This window comes from Topomyia yanbarensis, chromosome 3, assembly GCF_030247195.1.
Source record: "Topomyia yanbarensis strain Yona2022 chromosome 3, ASM3024719v1, whole genome shotgun sequence".
NCBI lineage: Eukaryota > Metazoa > Arthropoda > Insecta > Diptera > Culicidae > Topomyia > Topomyia yanbarensis.
Window position 1 is genome coordinate 64,284,915 of NC_080672.1, and position 18,334 is coordinate 64,303,248.

At 37.6% G+C, this 18,334-nt stretch overlaps 1 protein-coding gene across 2 annotated transcripts in view; it reads right to left on the bottom strand.

Moving 5' to 3' along the window:
• Positions 1–18,334, bottom strand: part of LOC131690372 (putative helicase MOV-10) — a 35,971-nt gene continuing 17,637 nt past the window's right edge. For both annotated transcript variants that reach the window (XM_058976087.1, XM_058976086.1), the window contains exons 4-11: positions 14,438–14,545; positions 13,628–13,804; positions 13,499–13,567; positions 13,372–13,437; positions 12,453–13,317; positions 2,001–2,286; positions 1,641–1,942; positions 1–1,579 (exon numbers count right to left, since the gene is read on the bottom strand). In XM_058976087.1, the coding sequence (XP_058832070.1) occupies positions 61–1,579; positions 1,641–1,942; positions 2,001–2,286; positions 12,453–13,317; positions 13,372–13,437; positions 13,499–13,567; positions 13,628–13,804; positions 14,438–14,545 (3,392 nt within the window). In that variant the 3' untranslated portion in view covers positions 1–60. The remainder of the gene's footprint in view (positions 1,580–1,640; positions 1,943–2,000; positions 2,287–12,452; positions 13,318–13,371; positions 13,438–13,498; positions 13,568–13,627; positions 13,805–14,437; positions 14,546–18,334) is intronic.

The window sequence follows — 18,334 nt, forward strand, 5'->3', positions numbered from 1 at the left end:
TATCTTTGGCACATTTTATTTTTACTTTCCGTCATCGAGCGTAAAGCTTGCCCACCTCATTTACAGACCAGTTTGCTGTAATTGCAATCTAAGTGATTCGAACGTCCGAGAATTCCCATCCCAATCCAAGCTTTGATCCTTATCCAGATTTTGCTTATTATCGTTTGGTTTAGTTTCGTTGGCAGAAACTTTCGTCGTTGTACCTTTTTTGTGAAAATTTTTCGGCACTTTCTTGCCAGCAGCCTTCGGGAAATCTTCTGTCGGAACCATTGCACCATTCTTCCGGCAATAATCTACCAGCTGTCTCCACTGTCTGTTCCGCTCGAGCGTAATCGGATCACCAACGATAATTGTAAGGGCGCGGGCTCGGGTAACGGTAACATTCAACCGTTTTACATTATCCAGAAATCCTACGGTCTTGCAGTTGGATCGAACCGTTGATATTATAATAATAAGCTTTTCACGGCCTTGAAACTGTTCAGTGGAACCAACCTCTATTTCACGCCAATCGTATTTCTTGAAGCGTTCTTTTAGAAAAATAACCTGACGAGCATACGGTGATATGACACCAATTTCTTTTTGTTCCACTTGCTTCTCGTTTATTCCGCAAGCTAGGATTTCTTTAATATAGGATACTACTTGTTCTGCTTCTTGCTTATTGTAGAAACTGGAAGAATTTTGGTCTTGAGTTAGTTCGCCACTAATTGGGTGGAAAATCATTGGAAATGTACGATTTGTGAGCCGATGCCAATGAAGAAAACAGTGTGTAATTTCTGGCCCTGCTTTAGCTCTTAATTGACCGTCGTAGAACATCCTGTTGGAAAAGTCGAGCAATGCTTTGTGTGAACGAAAATTATCGCAGAGCTGAGTAACAAAGTTTGGATCATATTTTCTGGTAACGAGATTCCTTTTGTACATTTCGTGATCCATCATTCGTTCCATCATGGATACACTATGAGTGGTTTGGTTAAGGAACTCATATTGGATTACGGGTCCCAACTGTTTTGGATCCCCAGCCAGAATTACACTAGCGTTGATCATACTTCCACTAGTTGCGATGCCAACAATTGGGACTAGAGTCGATATCTCCTTGGCGCTACCGGCTTCGTCGATGAAAATGTAATTAAAATGATTCGTTGATATGTTCGCCTGCACTAGCCGACCTGCTGTTGCTAATGTACATACGACTACTCGACTCTGATAGATATCTTCGTAGAACGGTTTTTCGTAAGTTCCCCTGATCATATTCGAAACCTGCAGTACGTTGCCCTTTATCTCGCTCAGTTTCCGTTCAACTGAACGGGAAAAAAATCGGTATATGCTTTCATCTGGAACAGCAGCCAACAATCTTTCCGTTAATTCATTTGCTGCAAAGTTACTAGATGCCGACACAAGGATATTGGACGTAGGAAGAAGTGTATAAATTTGAGCGATGGCTTCCACTAATGTAGTGGTCTTGCCGGTGCCCGGTGGTCCGAATAGTAGATATGGGCTTGGAAATGATGTCCGGTTCACAATGCTCCGTACGGCCGTCATTTGTTCTTCATTGGATGCTATGCTCGAGCGGAACCATTGAAAGCTACGAAGAAATGCTATATATTGTATCGTTCTCATAATTATAATTTATGTATACATCATACCTCGAATGCACAATTTCCACATTCGGCCTTTCTTTTTGCGGGAACAGCATGTTGTCTACAACACCATCGTCTAATAATTCCAAAGCTCGATATTCCAATTTGAAGTTGGTTCCATCTTGTAGGAAACGAATCTTGATAACTTTTACGAGAGGCAATTTTCTTTCCATTAAAATAACAATCAGCGTTGGGTCCACACGATCCACTATACCGGTTAGCGTAGTATCCCGGTGACCTCTGTCGACACTTACAGCGACTACGATGTCTTCCTTAATCAGCGAAGGCCGTTTCTCGAATTGGTCGATCTAAGAAAATCGGAATATGGTAAAGAGACTAAAAACACAAAACACTATTATTTATTACCGAAAGCGTATAGAATCTGTCCATTTTATGTAGCAGTTTTGGATTGATGATTGTGTAGCTGTTAAACTCATCCCGCAGATGTTGATCTTCGATCTGATTGAGTAGTTTCAACTGACTTTTATAGTTGACCCGGGTCAACGAATTATTCTTAGACTTTTCCACTCGGTCGAGGACTTTGATTTCATGCGGTGCTAAGGCGCATTTATTCTTGAATTTGCATTCGTACAAAGTTCTAACTGCACTAGGAATGTCACTGGTTGGCAAACTTCCGAATTTAAGAGGAGTTCTGCAATGGAAAGATATACAATAACATGATTTGTATTTTAATAATTGAGAAATATCCGATTAATACTTGTAAAGATATTTCTTATAACACGAATAATTGCGCACTCTTCACTTTGTAGAATACATTGAACTCACTATATAAATGGTCAATCTAGATTTTATGATATTCAAATAAGATAACAAACATATCACACCAAATTAATGTTTTAATGACTAGTAGACGTACTTGTTTTCGATTTCATAGAAAAAATGTTTTCTTTCTCTTTTGTTAAGGGAAACTATGCCACTGCGACCACTATTCAGGTTCTGTTGTGGCTGCCCCTGTTTGCTCTACATGTTACAAATTGCCCAAATCCAATGTATTTGGAAGCGAGTTGTTTGTTTGTCTACATGTGTCGTCCCAATCGTGTAGTGCATTATTAATGTAGCTGAGGATCCGTTTGGGACTATGGTATACCATACCTCGCGATGCGTCATGAGATACCTTCCGAAGTATCGCTTCCTTCGAAGAAATAATACTGCACAAGGGCAGAGAATATTTTCCGAGCTCTCGGGCCCGGGTGTCAGCGGAATAAACACCGATTTGTTTTCCTTATTTTCCTGTGTTTTTGCACTGGGAGTTATTGGCTTCTATGGCGAACATTATGCGTCTGTGATCCGACAGACTCACACTCAATTCGGTTCGACAATTTCCGGACAGCCATGTAGTCAGCAAATTTGGAAACTGATATCTCAGTGAAATGAAATTTGCTGGTTGGTGAAATATTTTCCGAGTCTCAGCTATCAAATGTCACCTTTACTGGGATCCCAGCAGAAAAAATTGATTGCTGATCTCAGTTGTTGAGATTTTGTCCAAAGATGCGAAAAAAGCTGAGATTCGGCTGAAAAAATTAAGTGGTGCGGCAGAAAGGTGCCAACTCTTTATCTTTTCCGTTATTTGAGCGTTGCATAACGTGAGATCCAGTACTTCGCTTCTAACTGCCTTTGAATAAATGTAGATACAACTCCCGTGTTGCATACATTGATATCATTTGACGACAGGTATTCTAGTAGGTATTACCTCTAGTATTTATACATGTGCATTGGCATCACATCCAATGATAAAAGGGTTGTTTATACTTCTGCAGTATTTAATGAGGGCATCGATTTCAGAAGGTGGTGCTGTATCTGCATCGCCAGGGAAGTAGGCAGATGCGATCATAATCTCTTGCTTTCTTCTAGCCGTCGGTGCCTCCACTGTTATTGCAACGACGTCTCGTTGAATGAATCCTGTAACTGGAGAGAATTTCATTGCTGTTTATCAAAACTGCAGCTCTTGGAGTTGGCTGGTCGTTACAATATACTAACTTGTGAGCTGGGAAATTTAAACAAAAGATTTTTCGGCGTTTCTTTGCCGTCGATTTTTGGGGTCAATGCTTCGTCCCCATTATTATGCCGACGATTCGTCGCAGGCTGTGTGCTGTTCGACGTTCCAGTGGCCTTTTTTGGCCCAGTATCTGCTTCGGTTCTTGCCGTTTGCGCACTTTCACCTACGGGGGGTTTTTCGATCCTCTCCTTGCGTATCAGTTCGTGAGCCGCATACTCGTGAGACGGGCCGCCACCGATGCACTCGTTACTGTTGCTGCAGGCTTGCTATGATCAGAAGTCCGTCGAGGAGCTTTTTCAGTCCATGCTTGCCTAGATCTTCCACGTTCGGCAAAGATCGGGGCACCCTTCAACTGGCGCATTCTAGCCTTTCCGAACACGTAGTTCAGCTGAATGTGTTGGGAGGATATCAGTTTCACTGAAGCCTCATCTACCGCTAACAGGAGCTCTGACGTTTTGAGAACCGTGCTTCTCTTCACGACCATCCAGCGTTCTGTGCAGAAATTATCGTTCTAATTCTGCACCAGGTGGAGCATGTTTACATCGGACCTGTTGATGCTGTCGGGGAAATACCCGATGTACCCAAGTAACCAGCATTGAGCTATTGAACTATATTGGCTATATATTTGCACTAATGTTGCATTGAAACTCTATTACAGCGAACAAAATGCAATAAAGTTCTATATTAGCATCAATAATGCATAACTGCACAGCCGACATATAACATTATCGCTTGCTCTATATGCGTATCCAGCTTTTTACGTGCCATAATGGCGGTCTAAATTGTTCAGTTTGTAATACGTTTAATGCTCCTTTTTTGACAATAATCGTTTACGTCAATCGCCCAGTGAGATTAAGTCATCCTACGTTAGTCCAATGAGTTGGATGTTTATTCAATGAACGCCCGACATCTTCAACTTAGCGCTGCTGTCAAGCTGGCGTGAACGATTATTGTCAAAAAAATCCAATCAAACATATTACGAACTGAACAATTTAGACCGCCATTATGGCACGTAAAAAGCTGGATATAAGGCTGATATAACGCGTACATGCTTCAAGGACCTTTAAAGCATGTAAGCTTTAAAACTGCATTTAGTGCCATTATAGAGCAAATAAAAAGCCAATATAATGCTATTGTAATGCTGTAGGTTTATTTGTTATGTAAACCCTTCTTGAAGATTACATTCGGCATATTTCATTTCAATCCGACAAATGCAGGGAGTCCAGGGAGCAAACGCAGCGCACTTACCGTGAAGGACAAGGCAAGGTACCTCAGTTAGAGACTTACTAAAGGTAATTTTCATAAAACATTCATATCATGTGAGAACGAAAACCCATTAAGCATATTCATTACAATGCATTAGAAGAGAGTCAATTACGGTTTTAAACAGAACATTTTATCTTAAAATTATTCCTTTTGCTCATCATACCGAAAGGAAACATAAGAAATGTTTTTTAAACCATGGCGGACAATGACAGCCAACTGAAGCCTTTTAATAGCATTAGGAGTGCCAATATCAGGCTTTCAAATTTGACATTTGCGCGCTGGTGCTATATAATAGCATTAGTACTGCAGAAACGAGATGTCAATCTTTGCACAGTAATAGCACTATATTTCGCCTTTTCTGGCATAATATCAGCATTATATAAGTATTTAGGGCTTCACGGCTCTTTAACACAGCTTTATATGTGGATCTAAAGCAGATATTATAATGCTTATTGATTACTTGGATAAAGCGTTTGTTTGGAATCTGCGACGCTTTAACGGCTTCCAATGAAGCGCCTTCCCAGTGCTTTATGGCAGCTGTGGCATCCTGCAGCCACTTAGCTGTGTCTTTGTCTACAGATGCGATTTCGAGATACCATTGTTTATAGGTGAACTTCCTAAACTTGGGTCTCGTATTATTTGAGCTCTGCTCCATGACGCTATCGATCAGCGCGCATTGAGCTGTTCATGGCTGAGGATATTTGCAGGGTACGCAACCGGAATGATGGCCATCGAGTGTGACTTGATCATTTCGTTGAAGGTTGGGCGCTGCTCAGTTTGTAGTGTCTGTCCACGATCCTGCCCCTTGATGTTTTTCGGTTGCGGTTCCTTCCTGTACCCACTATTGTTCGGCGACTCCGTGTCCGTCGAACGCTGTCGCTTGGATGGTGCCTTCCGTATTGGGATCTTAAATTCAGACAGAAATACTGGTTTGTATATAACAACAAAACTTTGGGAATCCTCTAAGGGCCGATTTCTTCACCCTCGTTTAAACCAGGTTCACCAGTACGTTTAAACCCGGCTTAAGCGAAAAGCGAGGGTGAAGAAATCGGCCCTAAGAGAAGCAACACGCTAGATTCCACTGAGAACCCTACAATTTTTTTTTCAAAACCGTCGAAAAGAGGTCCAATAATGGACGCCTACTGAACAGTCTGCTGGGTGTCGCTTAACGTTGGTCCAACGAAAGACCAGCATTGGACGGTTGGGTTTCTAAGTTTTGCACACGTTACAAGTAAAAAAAAACATTTTTACGGGCGACACCAAGGATCGTGCGTTGTTCAATCAGCATCATCATCGTCGTCATGCGCTCTAGAGCTTTGGAGAGCCACTCAGAAACTAGCTGATTCTTGGTTCTTGGAAATTTTTCAGTTTGTTATGCACAGTAAACTTTTTTCTCTTGTTTGCTTGATGGATACATCATCTAGAATCTTCATTTGGCCATTGTTCGGCGTTCTACGTAGCCGAGTCATTTAAAGGATGTTCAGTGCATCTACTTCGTAACGAATTATTAGCGCTGTTCTGCAGTGAAGATCCTATTTTATTAGTTCCCGTGTTTGTCCGCCTCCGAATTTGTCAGCTTTTTGACCTGATTTTGTCAGCCACATTTAAGACAAAGCCTTGTGGTTTGATTCTCCTGTGTTACATGTTGGGATTAAAGCAAAAGCCTTTTACTTAAGTGTGCTAAGAATTCAAAATGTCGATGTTCTTAAAGTGATTAAAAAGTTTCGATTTTTTTGACTGATTCGATAATAGACTGATTCCGAAGCGTTACGTGGGGTTTTATATCATACTTTAAATAGTCCCAATCAATATGAAACATATATGTTCAATAGATCGGCAACAATTTTGACTTTTTTTTCGGAACATTGTTAAATCAAACGGTAATTGACTTCACACACCATTTGTCCAATACGAGCGTCTTCTGAAAACTCTAGTTCACCCACAAGAGTTTTGAAGTTTGTATGTGAAAATATATGAAAAATAGTCAAAAGAAACAATAAATTCAGTAAAAAATGCCAGTATCATCTTGTGGATCCCACAATCTGCAGATATATAGCTTGAGATGTAAGGATCAACATTGCGGAAGACTGAAAATTGATCCGATTTTGCAGTAAAAAGATATTCTCATATATATATATATATATATATATATATATATATATATATATATATATATATATATATATATATATATATATATAATATATATATATATATATATATATATATATATATATATATATATATATATATATATATATATATATATTATATATATATATATATATATATATATATATATATATATATATATATATATATATATATATATATATATATATATATATATATATATATATATATATATATATATATATATATATATATATATATATATATATATATATATATATATATATATATATATATATATATATATATATATATATATATATATATATATATATATATATATATATATATATATATATATATATATATATATATATATATATATATATATATTATATATATATATATATATATATATATATATATATATATATATATATATATATATATATATATATATAATATATATATATATATATATATATATATATATATATATATATATATATATATATATATATATATATATATATATATATATATTATATATATATATATATATATATATATATATATATATATATATATATATATATATATATATATATATATATATATATATATATATATATATATATATATATATATATATATATATATATATATATATATATATATATATATATATATATATATATATATATATATATATATATATATATATATATATATATATATATATATATATATATATATATATATATATATATATATATATATATATATATATATATATATATATATATATATATATATATATATATATATATATATATATATATATATATATACATTTTGTCTATGTTATCGACAGTCAGAGTAACAGACTGCACAGTTATCGCGAGTTGTGAGCTCCAATATGAGACATGCGTCAATAGCCTGATTTGCAAGAATGGAAGCACAAGGCATTTCACTTGGTGTTTCATGCTTGTTCTTGTTCTAAGTAATGAAGGCGGTGTTAAATAACTTTCCAATATAGAAGTATCCTTTGAGGAAGTACGGTTCTTGAATCAATGCTATGGAAGCTTTACCTTCCTGCATAAATCCAGATAGATTCATAGTTGCTATGCGTTTATGCTGGAGATTGATTTGTGTTACTCTACCATTATTGATTAGAGAACAGTACATTTCATTTCCAACATATATTGCACAACAACTAAAGGACACCGAGCAAGTTGGAATGTAAACGCATGTAGCGAGCCAGATCAGTTTTCAATGGGACACGATCATAAATAGATTCTTACGATTTGCGGAAAATTAACGATCCATTGTGTCACAGATTCGCATAACACAGTAAGGGCAAAACCCAGAATGCTCCGTGCGCGACTGGCATATTTTGACCCTCCAGCCATGAAGTCTTAGGCACGGAACTACAACTTAACTTAGGGACTCCTTAAAATCCATAAAACCCTTTGTCAAAATGTGCATTCCTTTTTATTTTAATACAGATTCAAGGAAAGTTAGAAAAAATTATAAGTCCCTATCTTTGCGTCAACCTGGTAGACGAAACGATCACATGCAAGAGTTATTTGGCATACATAATCACAGAACTGCTCATGTTTGAAAGAAGGAATCAATCCCCATTTTAGAATAAATCAGGTATACGAGTGGATAACAGGCTTATTTGTGAGGGGTCCCCGCTTCCAACGTCTCATCACATTTAAAAATTTACCAACAACCGCCACGCTTAACATTCTTTAGCTCTATTTGATCCCAGGACGATGGGGGGGGGGGTGGTCGACATTTTCGACAGTTCTTACAAATATAAGCTGATTTTTAATCCAAAGGAAGCACTACATGCAAATGCAAATCAAACAAAGCCTCTATCACAAAATAGTAACTGGACCAATGGCTAATACTACGTCTATAAGTATTTTTTCACTCATCTGCTACAAAATTTGTGATTTCGCATTTTTTCTCTCGTAAATCAGTTACCCTCTCAATTTTTCCTTCTAATATATACTCAACTATGGCAAACAAATAGCAAATGAATGGCACACTATTTGACATTTTAACTACTATTTAATAATCGATTTCATGATTTATAAGCAACTGAAGTCTTCATTAGGGGCTCTCAAAAACACACCTGTACGAAATTCTGCAATTTGTTCCACATGTAGACCAAGGTGAAGTAAAAGTACGCATTGTACTTTATGAAACATACAAGCCTTAGAAACCTACGATTCTGCATGAATTCTTTTTTCGAGAGTTGTCCTGCTGGAACTGTAGAGCTGGAAGGGCATCCCGTCAGAATCACTTACTACAATTGCAGACGAGATGGGAAATGTCACCCACTAAAACACTGCGGGACGTGATTCTGAAGGTGATATTTATTCTATGGTTAATGTATGTGCGGGCGTAGGGGCGCGTATATCATCGCGAAGGGCTCGAGCATTTGTACGTTAACGTGTTCGATCGCGTGTGATAACGTGTATATAACTTCGCGTGTATAAATTCGATTTTATAACCGTGTGTCTATTCACATATTCGCGCGTGTTCCGTGAATCTGATAGTTATTTTCGGTGTATGGTTCAGATGCTAGACGAGAGTGATTTCTTCCATATCACTAGAGTCCCCGGTCATGTCGCCATAGAACATGTTGCCTAGTGGATATGGGCGTCATTTTTTATTGGTACAACCGAAGGTATTGACCCTAGTAGGGACTTCCAGACATGACCGATTCATGATCACCCGTGAATTTATAGGTGCTAAAACGTTCATTAATTCACCGGGGTGTTATCATGTTTGCAAGTTTGCACGCACAGGTGTGCGTGGACGATCGCAAATGGACTCGAGCGTTTGTATGTTAATGTGTTCGTCACATGTGCTAGCGTGTATGTAATTTCGCGTGCATAAATTCAATTTTATAACCGTGTAACCACTCGCATATTAGCGTGTATTCCTGAATGATCGCGCGTGGACCGTGAGTCTGATACTTAATTTTTAGTGTATGGTTCGGATGCTAGAAAAGAGTAAGAGAGTAACTAGAGTTCCCCGACATGTCGCTATGGAACGTGTTGTCTAGTGAATATGAGTGAAATTTTTATAGGTCCAACTGAAAGTAAGACCGAAGAAATAGATTTCCGTACATGACCGATGCATTATCGCGCGAACATTGGCGTTTGTAGGTTCTCGCTCGGGAACGCGTTTATAAGTTTATTAGTGCTAAAACATTCACCTAATCATCGGGGTATTTTAATGTGGGCGTTATTGTGGTTATTGTGAAGGCCACGAGCGTTTGTACATTAAGAATGGGAGAGATTGTAAGTGTATATGGGAGAATATGCAATTGATTGTGTTAGTGAGTGTTAATATGAATCAAATTTAGGATATAGTAATAAAAGAAAACATTACACATGCCGAATGAAAAAGATGCAGAGAAGAGATTAGTGAAAAATTAAACTAATAGAGGTAGGGGAAAGTGAGGCAATATCGCCATGCGGGGCAAGTTGAGCACCCCCGTTTTCCAAGAATCTATGAACATTTTTCGAATTTTTTGTTTGCACGAATGCTCCGTCAGTCACCATTAGATGATGTAATACTTCAATTGCGACCTAAAACAAATCTTAAATCACAAAAAATATAAAAAAAATGACGGAATGTCAGAGAACTGAAAATGTTATAAGATTCAAGATATATGAAATAAGCATTCGCATGACGTATGTGTGCGGTAATTGAAAAATGCATACATCTCCGTAATATTTAACGTCTTTCTAACTATTTCGAACATACAAATAATTTAACAAGACTTAATAGTTCCCACAAAAAAATTGCAAAAATAGCTCTACAGAATGGGGCCAAATTAGCACCACGCAAATCTCATATATGTTTATGCAAGTTATCCCTATGTAAACGTTTTATACCTGAATTTACTACGAACGATGAATAATAATATTTGCTCGAGAAAATTACTCGCAAAGATATTATTAAAACAAAATGGAAATTTGTATCTAATAGTTCCGAAAATGCTGTTAAAAACTATAAAATGAATTTCATTGGCAACTTAATGTCACTAACTCAAAGGAAAATATGATTCTTATTAATTGTAAGTGAAATAATTTTTAAATTTTGTGATAAAATATAATCTTTTGCGACATGATCATATTGCCCCTTAAGATTGCTCATATTGTCCCACAAGGTTTTTACCAAGCCAAAAATCGATCATTATAAACAACGATTATTTTCAAAGATTTTGAGTTTTCTTCAGCACGTTTAATAACTGCATGCAAAGAATACGTTGTATTCTACCAATAGAGGATAATTTTTGGATTATTTGTATGTTTTGCTGCAGATATATTTTCCTTCAACCTTAGGGTGCTCATATTGCCTCACTTTCCCCTACAACAAAATCAGACTAATGAAGTAGAAGAAAAGAACCCATCATATTTTACCATTAACGTTAATCGCGTTTTGTTAATGGTACCTTAATTTATTTAATCCGATCTTCCCGAACTGAATGTACGAATCGAACGCCGGGTAAGGTGATCAACGATTCCTAGGAAGGATTACCCACTATTCTATTATATATGCCAGTTCTGCATCCATTCCCTGACCCATCTGTCACAAATACTCAGACGAAGACATACAGAGATAAACATACAACTAGCACATAACAATTGTACACTAGTACTAAAAACTACAATAAATTATTACTATACTAACCGTAATAGGCTTCTACTTTTACATTTCTTTATTTAGCCTGTGCACGATGATAAATCGACACACAATGACCCCCACTGCGAGCCGTGTCCACCAACACTGTCATGAAACTGTGGAACAATGTTTGCAAGCGCCGCCCCGCAGCAAAAGTCAATCCACGTTGACCCGCCAGTCGGCCATGCCGACGTGCACAGGCTAATGACAGGGGCAGGTTGTGGTTGTCACACGACAACTACTTTGTGCGTACCCAACATCTCGCCTCGGTGAAACACTTTGGACCCAGTTTTTTTATTACTTCACCCCGAAAAGAGAATATAGGGTAAGCGGTTTCGCATGTCTCGTGTACTAGTCGTTGATATATTTGTAAAAGGTATTGTTTATTGCTGTTTAACCGTGATAATCAGGTCCGGTCCAGCTGATGTTGGGTACGATATACTTGCCAGATAGCGTCCCTCTGGCTAATGGTTAATCGTTAGTTATGTTAGCTAAATTAAATACTGAGGTTTTATAGAATACATGTGTGTTTCTAATAGATCAATCAGATATTCCACTGACAAACCGGAAACCGATTAATCGTATAATTAAATTGTAATAATTGCCGTGATACGAACGTCCCATTTGCTATAAATTTTCTGTACACGTTATACGTACCACGGCAATGCATAGCGGAAACAGATATTTACCTTCGTTTTTTGATTCCATTAGCTCCGGGCAGTTTCTTCAACCGGTGGATCTCGACAATGTCGTAATTTTCAACAACCAACGAGGAGGTTGCTATAACCAAGGAACACTGTAAATTTGGGTTCAGCTCAGCACTCGATATCATTGAGCTCAGTGAAACCTCTTCCTCGAAACTATAATCTGGCACCATCCGTAGTACTGCCACACCGCAGAACACTGGTATCTGGCTTCCATTGCTATCGGTAATCACTACAGAGCGCAAGATAAGTACTGCTGCTGATTGGTTTGATATTGTCAACAAAACTTTTGAAGTAAATCCCGGAACAAAGTCCATCTTCACCTGAAACATCTGCCTGCCTGAAGGTTTAAGCGAATGCATAATGGCACACGCGTACATGTGCTGCTGACAAACCTCTTGAAGCAAGAACGTTGACTGACATATTACACATGTTAAGGTCGCATCTTTGAGGAATTTTCGCTGTGCGACTCGCACAACCGTACAACACCACGTGACATTCGCATCAGCTTTGTCAATTTCTGACTTGTTTCCAGTATTCAATTTACCAGCGTTAAACTTGTTTGTGGGTTGATTTTTCTTTGCACTATCGAACTTGCTCTTGGTTTGGTTTTTATTTGTATTGTTAACCTTGTTCTTGGGTTGATCTTTCGTTACATTCTCGGCCTTGATCTTGGGTTCATTTTTCTTAACATTCTCGATTTTGTTCTTGGTCTGATCTTTTTGCACCGCGGTGTTCTGTTGTTGCTGTGGATTGCTTTGTAATTTTTTGTAATTTGTGACTATCGGTGCTGTTATCGTCTGCAACTGAATCGGAGCTTTCGGAGCAATCGCAGTTTTTTGTTCTACGACTAAAGAAAAAAAAAATGTGACGAATACTGTAAATTTAGCCAATTTGTACTGACCTGTGTTATCTGTTTTATTTCTAACACGCAATTTAGGATTAACTTCCTCCATCAGTGGTAAGTTTCCTGGAAACAAACGGTCAATACAATAAGCATATAAATTTTTAGTTTAATGCATTGCACAAACTCAAAGTATGGGTATTCCGAATAGTAAAATGAGTATCTCGGTTCACGTCGGATGATTTTGCAGCGCTCTCTTTAAAATAAGTTATATGTAGTTATTTTTCTTTTTTTTCATTATATATACCCATATTACCCTTGGACCGTGTGATTGAACAATGTGAAGTGTTTTGAACTGGAAGAAGATCTGGCATTCGGGTGTAATGGATCATGTTGTTATCAATTGACTGACCGAAAATATTTCCGGTAACAACATTTTGGTTCTGTGCCAGAACTTGCTTGCCCGATGATATTGAATCATGTGATCTCGAAGCTGCAAGAGGTAATTTCGTTAGATTTAAAAATAATGATAAAAATAAATAAAAGGAACATAAATAACAATGAGATACATTTTATTTACTTTATAGCTCAGTCGCTTTTGTATTTGCCACTAAACTCTACATATATTTTACCCAAATTTCAATCACTACAGAAAATTTGATGGGGCTTTATAATACACATAATTGTTCCATGTTCCATGGAGCTGGTTATGTACATAATTTTCCCATGAACTGCGTAAAACAGTCTATAATCGCAAGTCAGTCCCATGTAAACAGATATTCCCGTAAAGCATGACTTGGAGTTTACATTTCGACTTCGTCTCATCAGAATCCGACACTAACTTAGTGACAGGACTAAGCTAGTAATTTGTAATTTTATTGAGCACGATAACCTGTTAGTACAGACTTTGAATCAGGTCAAGGAAGTTACTTGGATAGCGGTAAATACATAAGATACAATACATGCTACTGTCGGATTCTGATGAGACAAAGTCGAAACGCGAATTCCACAACTAATGCAAGTAGCGCCGCGAATAAACAAAATGAAGTTAAACGTTACGTATGTCCTAAATAAAGCTTTCTCCACATATGGAGCAATAAGCCAAAGTTTTGATTATTTAACTGACCTGCAGGGTATCCGTTAATACTTGGTGGTACATTGGGAACTCGCCAACAATCGGCTTCGATTGGATATTGAATTCCATTAAACACCGGTGTATTCCGCGATCCTGTAGCTGAAATTAAACAAATTCGAACAGTCAAGATATTAGATAGGTATGCATTTCTATGCCTATGGAAGAGATTGTTGTGTACTGTACATTAAATGACGGCCTCGTCTATGCGATTGTGTACTATTCTCGAAAATGTACCATCCCCCAGATAGCCAGTTGCCCGAATGTATCATTCTCCAGTATGTCATATTCCCCGTCGAATAAATCAAGAATATGATTTGTGTAATCACTGTTCTACGAACCACTGGTATGTCCCCTTGTAAATAGATATCGGTGGTTTATGTTATAAAACGGAAACTAGGATGTCTATCCGTCATTCGTGAACTAATCAATTTTTGTTAAGCGGTTACACTGCCGTTCTACGCATAATTGTCCCATGTAATCGTTAAGGTACAAGGAATACTATACTAATGGAATTTTTGAGTTTGGGGATTTTAGTTTATCAATTGGTCTTTAATCGTGATCACCGCAAGCCTCTAAAATAAGAAAGGGTTTCGGGGAAAAAAGCCATAACTCCGCTAATTATCGATATATTTTCATAATCTGAAGCTTGTTATTTTACTGAAAAATATACTACCAAACTACTATAACTTTGATTTTTTGTTATTTGTTATTTATCATCGTGCAATCGGGCTGTCTCAATGGTTCTATCACATTCGCCCGAAAGTCATTTACCCGAATGACGTTCGCTCGAAAACCATTTACCAGAATGGACCATTTACCCGAATGCCATAAACCCGAACGGACCACTCGCCCGAATGTCATTAACCCGAATACCACATTCACTCAAGCATAATATAAAATGGGTAATTGTCTAGTTTAGTGACTTTAGTGATAGAAGTCCGACTTTAATGCGTTTTTTGCCAAAAGGATTTATTTTAACCTAAATAAACCAAATCCCAGCGGGAAATGTGAAATCTTTAACCAAAATTTGATAAACTGAACAATAACAAGTGAGCTTATACAGCGGAGCTAGTGTGATGCGGTTTGGCCGCATATCCGAGGCCAAGGATCCGAAGCGGCGCAAAGCCGCTGAGGTTCCGTTGGACGAGGCGTTGATCCACCCGTCGCTGGAGTTATAAGCAAACCTGTGATCCTCTTGTTTGCCCGGTTTACTCAAACATAGGGGCTATAGCTAGTTTAAAGCCGACTGAGCGGTAGCGAAGTCGGACAGTGCACCAGAAAGCGATGTGGCGTAGCCACATTAGTCAACCGTACACTGACCAATGCGGCTATGCGACATCGTTTTTAGGTGTACTATCCGACGTCGCTGAGGTTCCGTTGCCAACGCCACAAATGCTCTTCAGGTGCAAACTGATGCATATTAGGGTAGCACAAATTTTAGAATTCAGTAGAACCGATCTAAAACTATTTCCTATACCACCTCATTCAACCCTGCAAAATGTTGATTTGATAGGTTGCACTATATTTTAGCACAAATGTTTTAAACTTTGTATGTGATTTAACATGGATAAACGATCCACATTATTTAATATTTCGTAGACACGTTCCTATGTATTCTAAAAATATATGCTATGCTAATTTCGGTAGATACGAGTACCGTGTACAATTTCTCCGAGGAGTGTAATAGGCTGCGACTTCTGGTTCAAAAGTTATTCTTTATACAATGCTTAAGTGTCTATATCGTTGGTGAAAATTGAGTTTATCTCGATACTCTGGCTGATACTTCAATCAAGTTAACCGTGATATGCTAGACATAAACCGAAACAGGCAGCTATCTACATAGGCGGTTTTATAGTTCAGATGCGAGCAACATAAATAGACAATCTGAAGGACATGAGTTCGGTTCTTAATTTTTTTAATATATAATTTTTTTTGCTGCCTGTAAAGCGGGAACGTTATTATGTATAATTGCTAGTTTCAAATAAAGTAATAAGGGAGATCATAACCGTTATTTATGACGCGTTATTTTATTTTAGCAAAGTTATGTTCTAACGTTATATTCACGATGTTACTCCAATTTTAATCCCTGGATGATTCGTTCAAAAGTTTTGGTTAAAATCAAGTCGTGCTTCATGGTCGGAGACACTCTTCCTGGCGTATAGTGATAGATACTGCGCGGCTTACTCAATTAACCTACCTTCAGTTTACGGGGCACTCTATAGCAGTTCCAGCTCCACAGGGATGTGGTGAACATCAGTTGAGCTTCAAAATAACGGAAATCTTTCCCGCTTCAATCTCGTTTCAATTTTAATTTGCTCAACGTATATTATTGTGCACAAAAAAGATGGGTGGGTAATGTCAGAGACATAACCGGAGTGAAGTAGAATACACTTTAGACCGGTAAATTCTGCTCTGGAATTAGCAATTTCTATGCGATTTTGTCGTCTTTTGCACATTCATAGTTTATTTGGAGTATTTTTGGAATTATCAAGTTGACAATTTGCAACATTCTTTGAAAATATTGTTGAACTTTTATGAATGAAGGCACGCAAACGAGCGTTTAACCGTCGTCCTACTACCAGCATCAGAGAAGTAGCAGATCAGCATTTTTCGCTACATGGCCTGTACCAAACAGACCGCTCGTAAGTCCACCGGCGGAAAGGCTCCCCGCAAGCAGTTGGCAACAGCCCTCTGGCAACCCTACACTATCATATGGAGTTTGACAGCGACCGACATATATGGGGCGTTATAGCTATAAAGCCCCAAACAAAGAATTATGTTCGGCACTATGCTCGATATTCAAGCATTCCGCACGACGTTTTGCATCTTGTGGGATGATTTAATATCATATCATGCAAAAAATCGACATTTTGTAACTAAATACAGCTTCTAATCATTCGGTTCAAAATCAATGTTTTGCTTTCATGGCAGTGATGCTGGCTGTACAGAGACGTCGTCCTTGACAGGGAGCTGGTTGGCAACGAAGGCCGTGTAAAAGTGCCCCAGTCACGGTTGGCGTTAAGAAGCCTCATCGCTACCGAACAGAAACTGTCGCCCTGCGAAAAATTCACAGCTATCAGAAATCGAGCGGGCCTAAATTGTGACCCAAAATAAACCACAAACCAACAAGTTCTTTTCAGGACCAGCCAATTATAAAGTATTATTATTATAAATGAAATTTTCCATTGCCTTACAACCTCCCTCCCCCTTTACTACCGGCTTGAATTACTATCAATCTTGATGATGCTGTGCGGTAGGGGCACTAATTTTGATTATAATGGAAAATTTAGGTTTGCGCGTTTTTTCCAAAAGTTTTTTAGCTGTGCTGTTTTCAAGGAAGTTGTAGTTGAATTCAAAATAAAATAGTTTATTTCTATTGTCAGAGATGGACCTTCCAACGAAAACTAGTCTGGCTCGCTTGGAATCGAATTGTATGGACCAACCACTGCTTTCACAAAATCTGTTATTTTCAGTAATTGAACATTCTACACAACTAGTCACAACTATTTCCAATCAGCGCAAAAATCGAAGGTTTTTATTCAGTACAATAGCAGATTTTCACTTTTAGAAAAACAGGCAACATTCTGGCCGAAAATTTTGAAACGGAGCACCTATATCGAAACGTTAGAAAACGTTCGATATTTGTAAATTGAATCATTAAACTAACCTATCTACAAATCACAAATAACTTTTGATTTTGTGCCATTCCACGTGAAAGCGACGGTATTGTTCACAAGTGGCTCACTTACCATCCAACGCTCTTGGCAAGCCACTTTCGGATGCTTGTAATAACAAAACTTCAATTCAATTCTTTGTCGATAAATTGATGGTCCTGAAAAGGGCCTTTTGTTTGGACATTTACTTGGAGCTGGTGTATATGGTAACAGT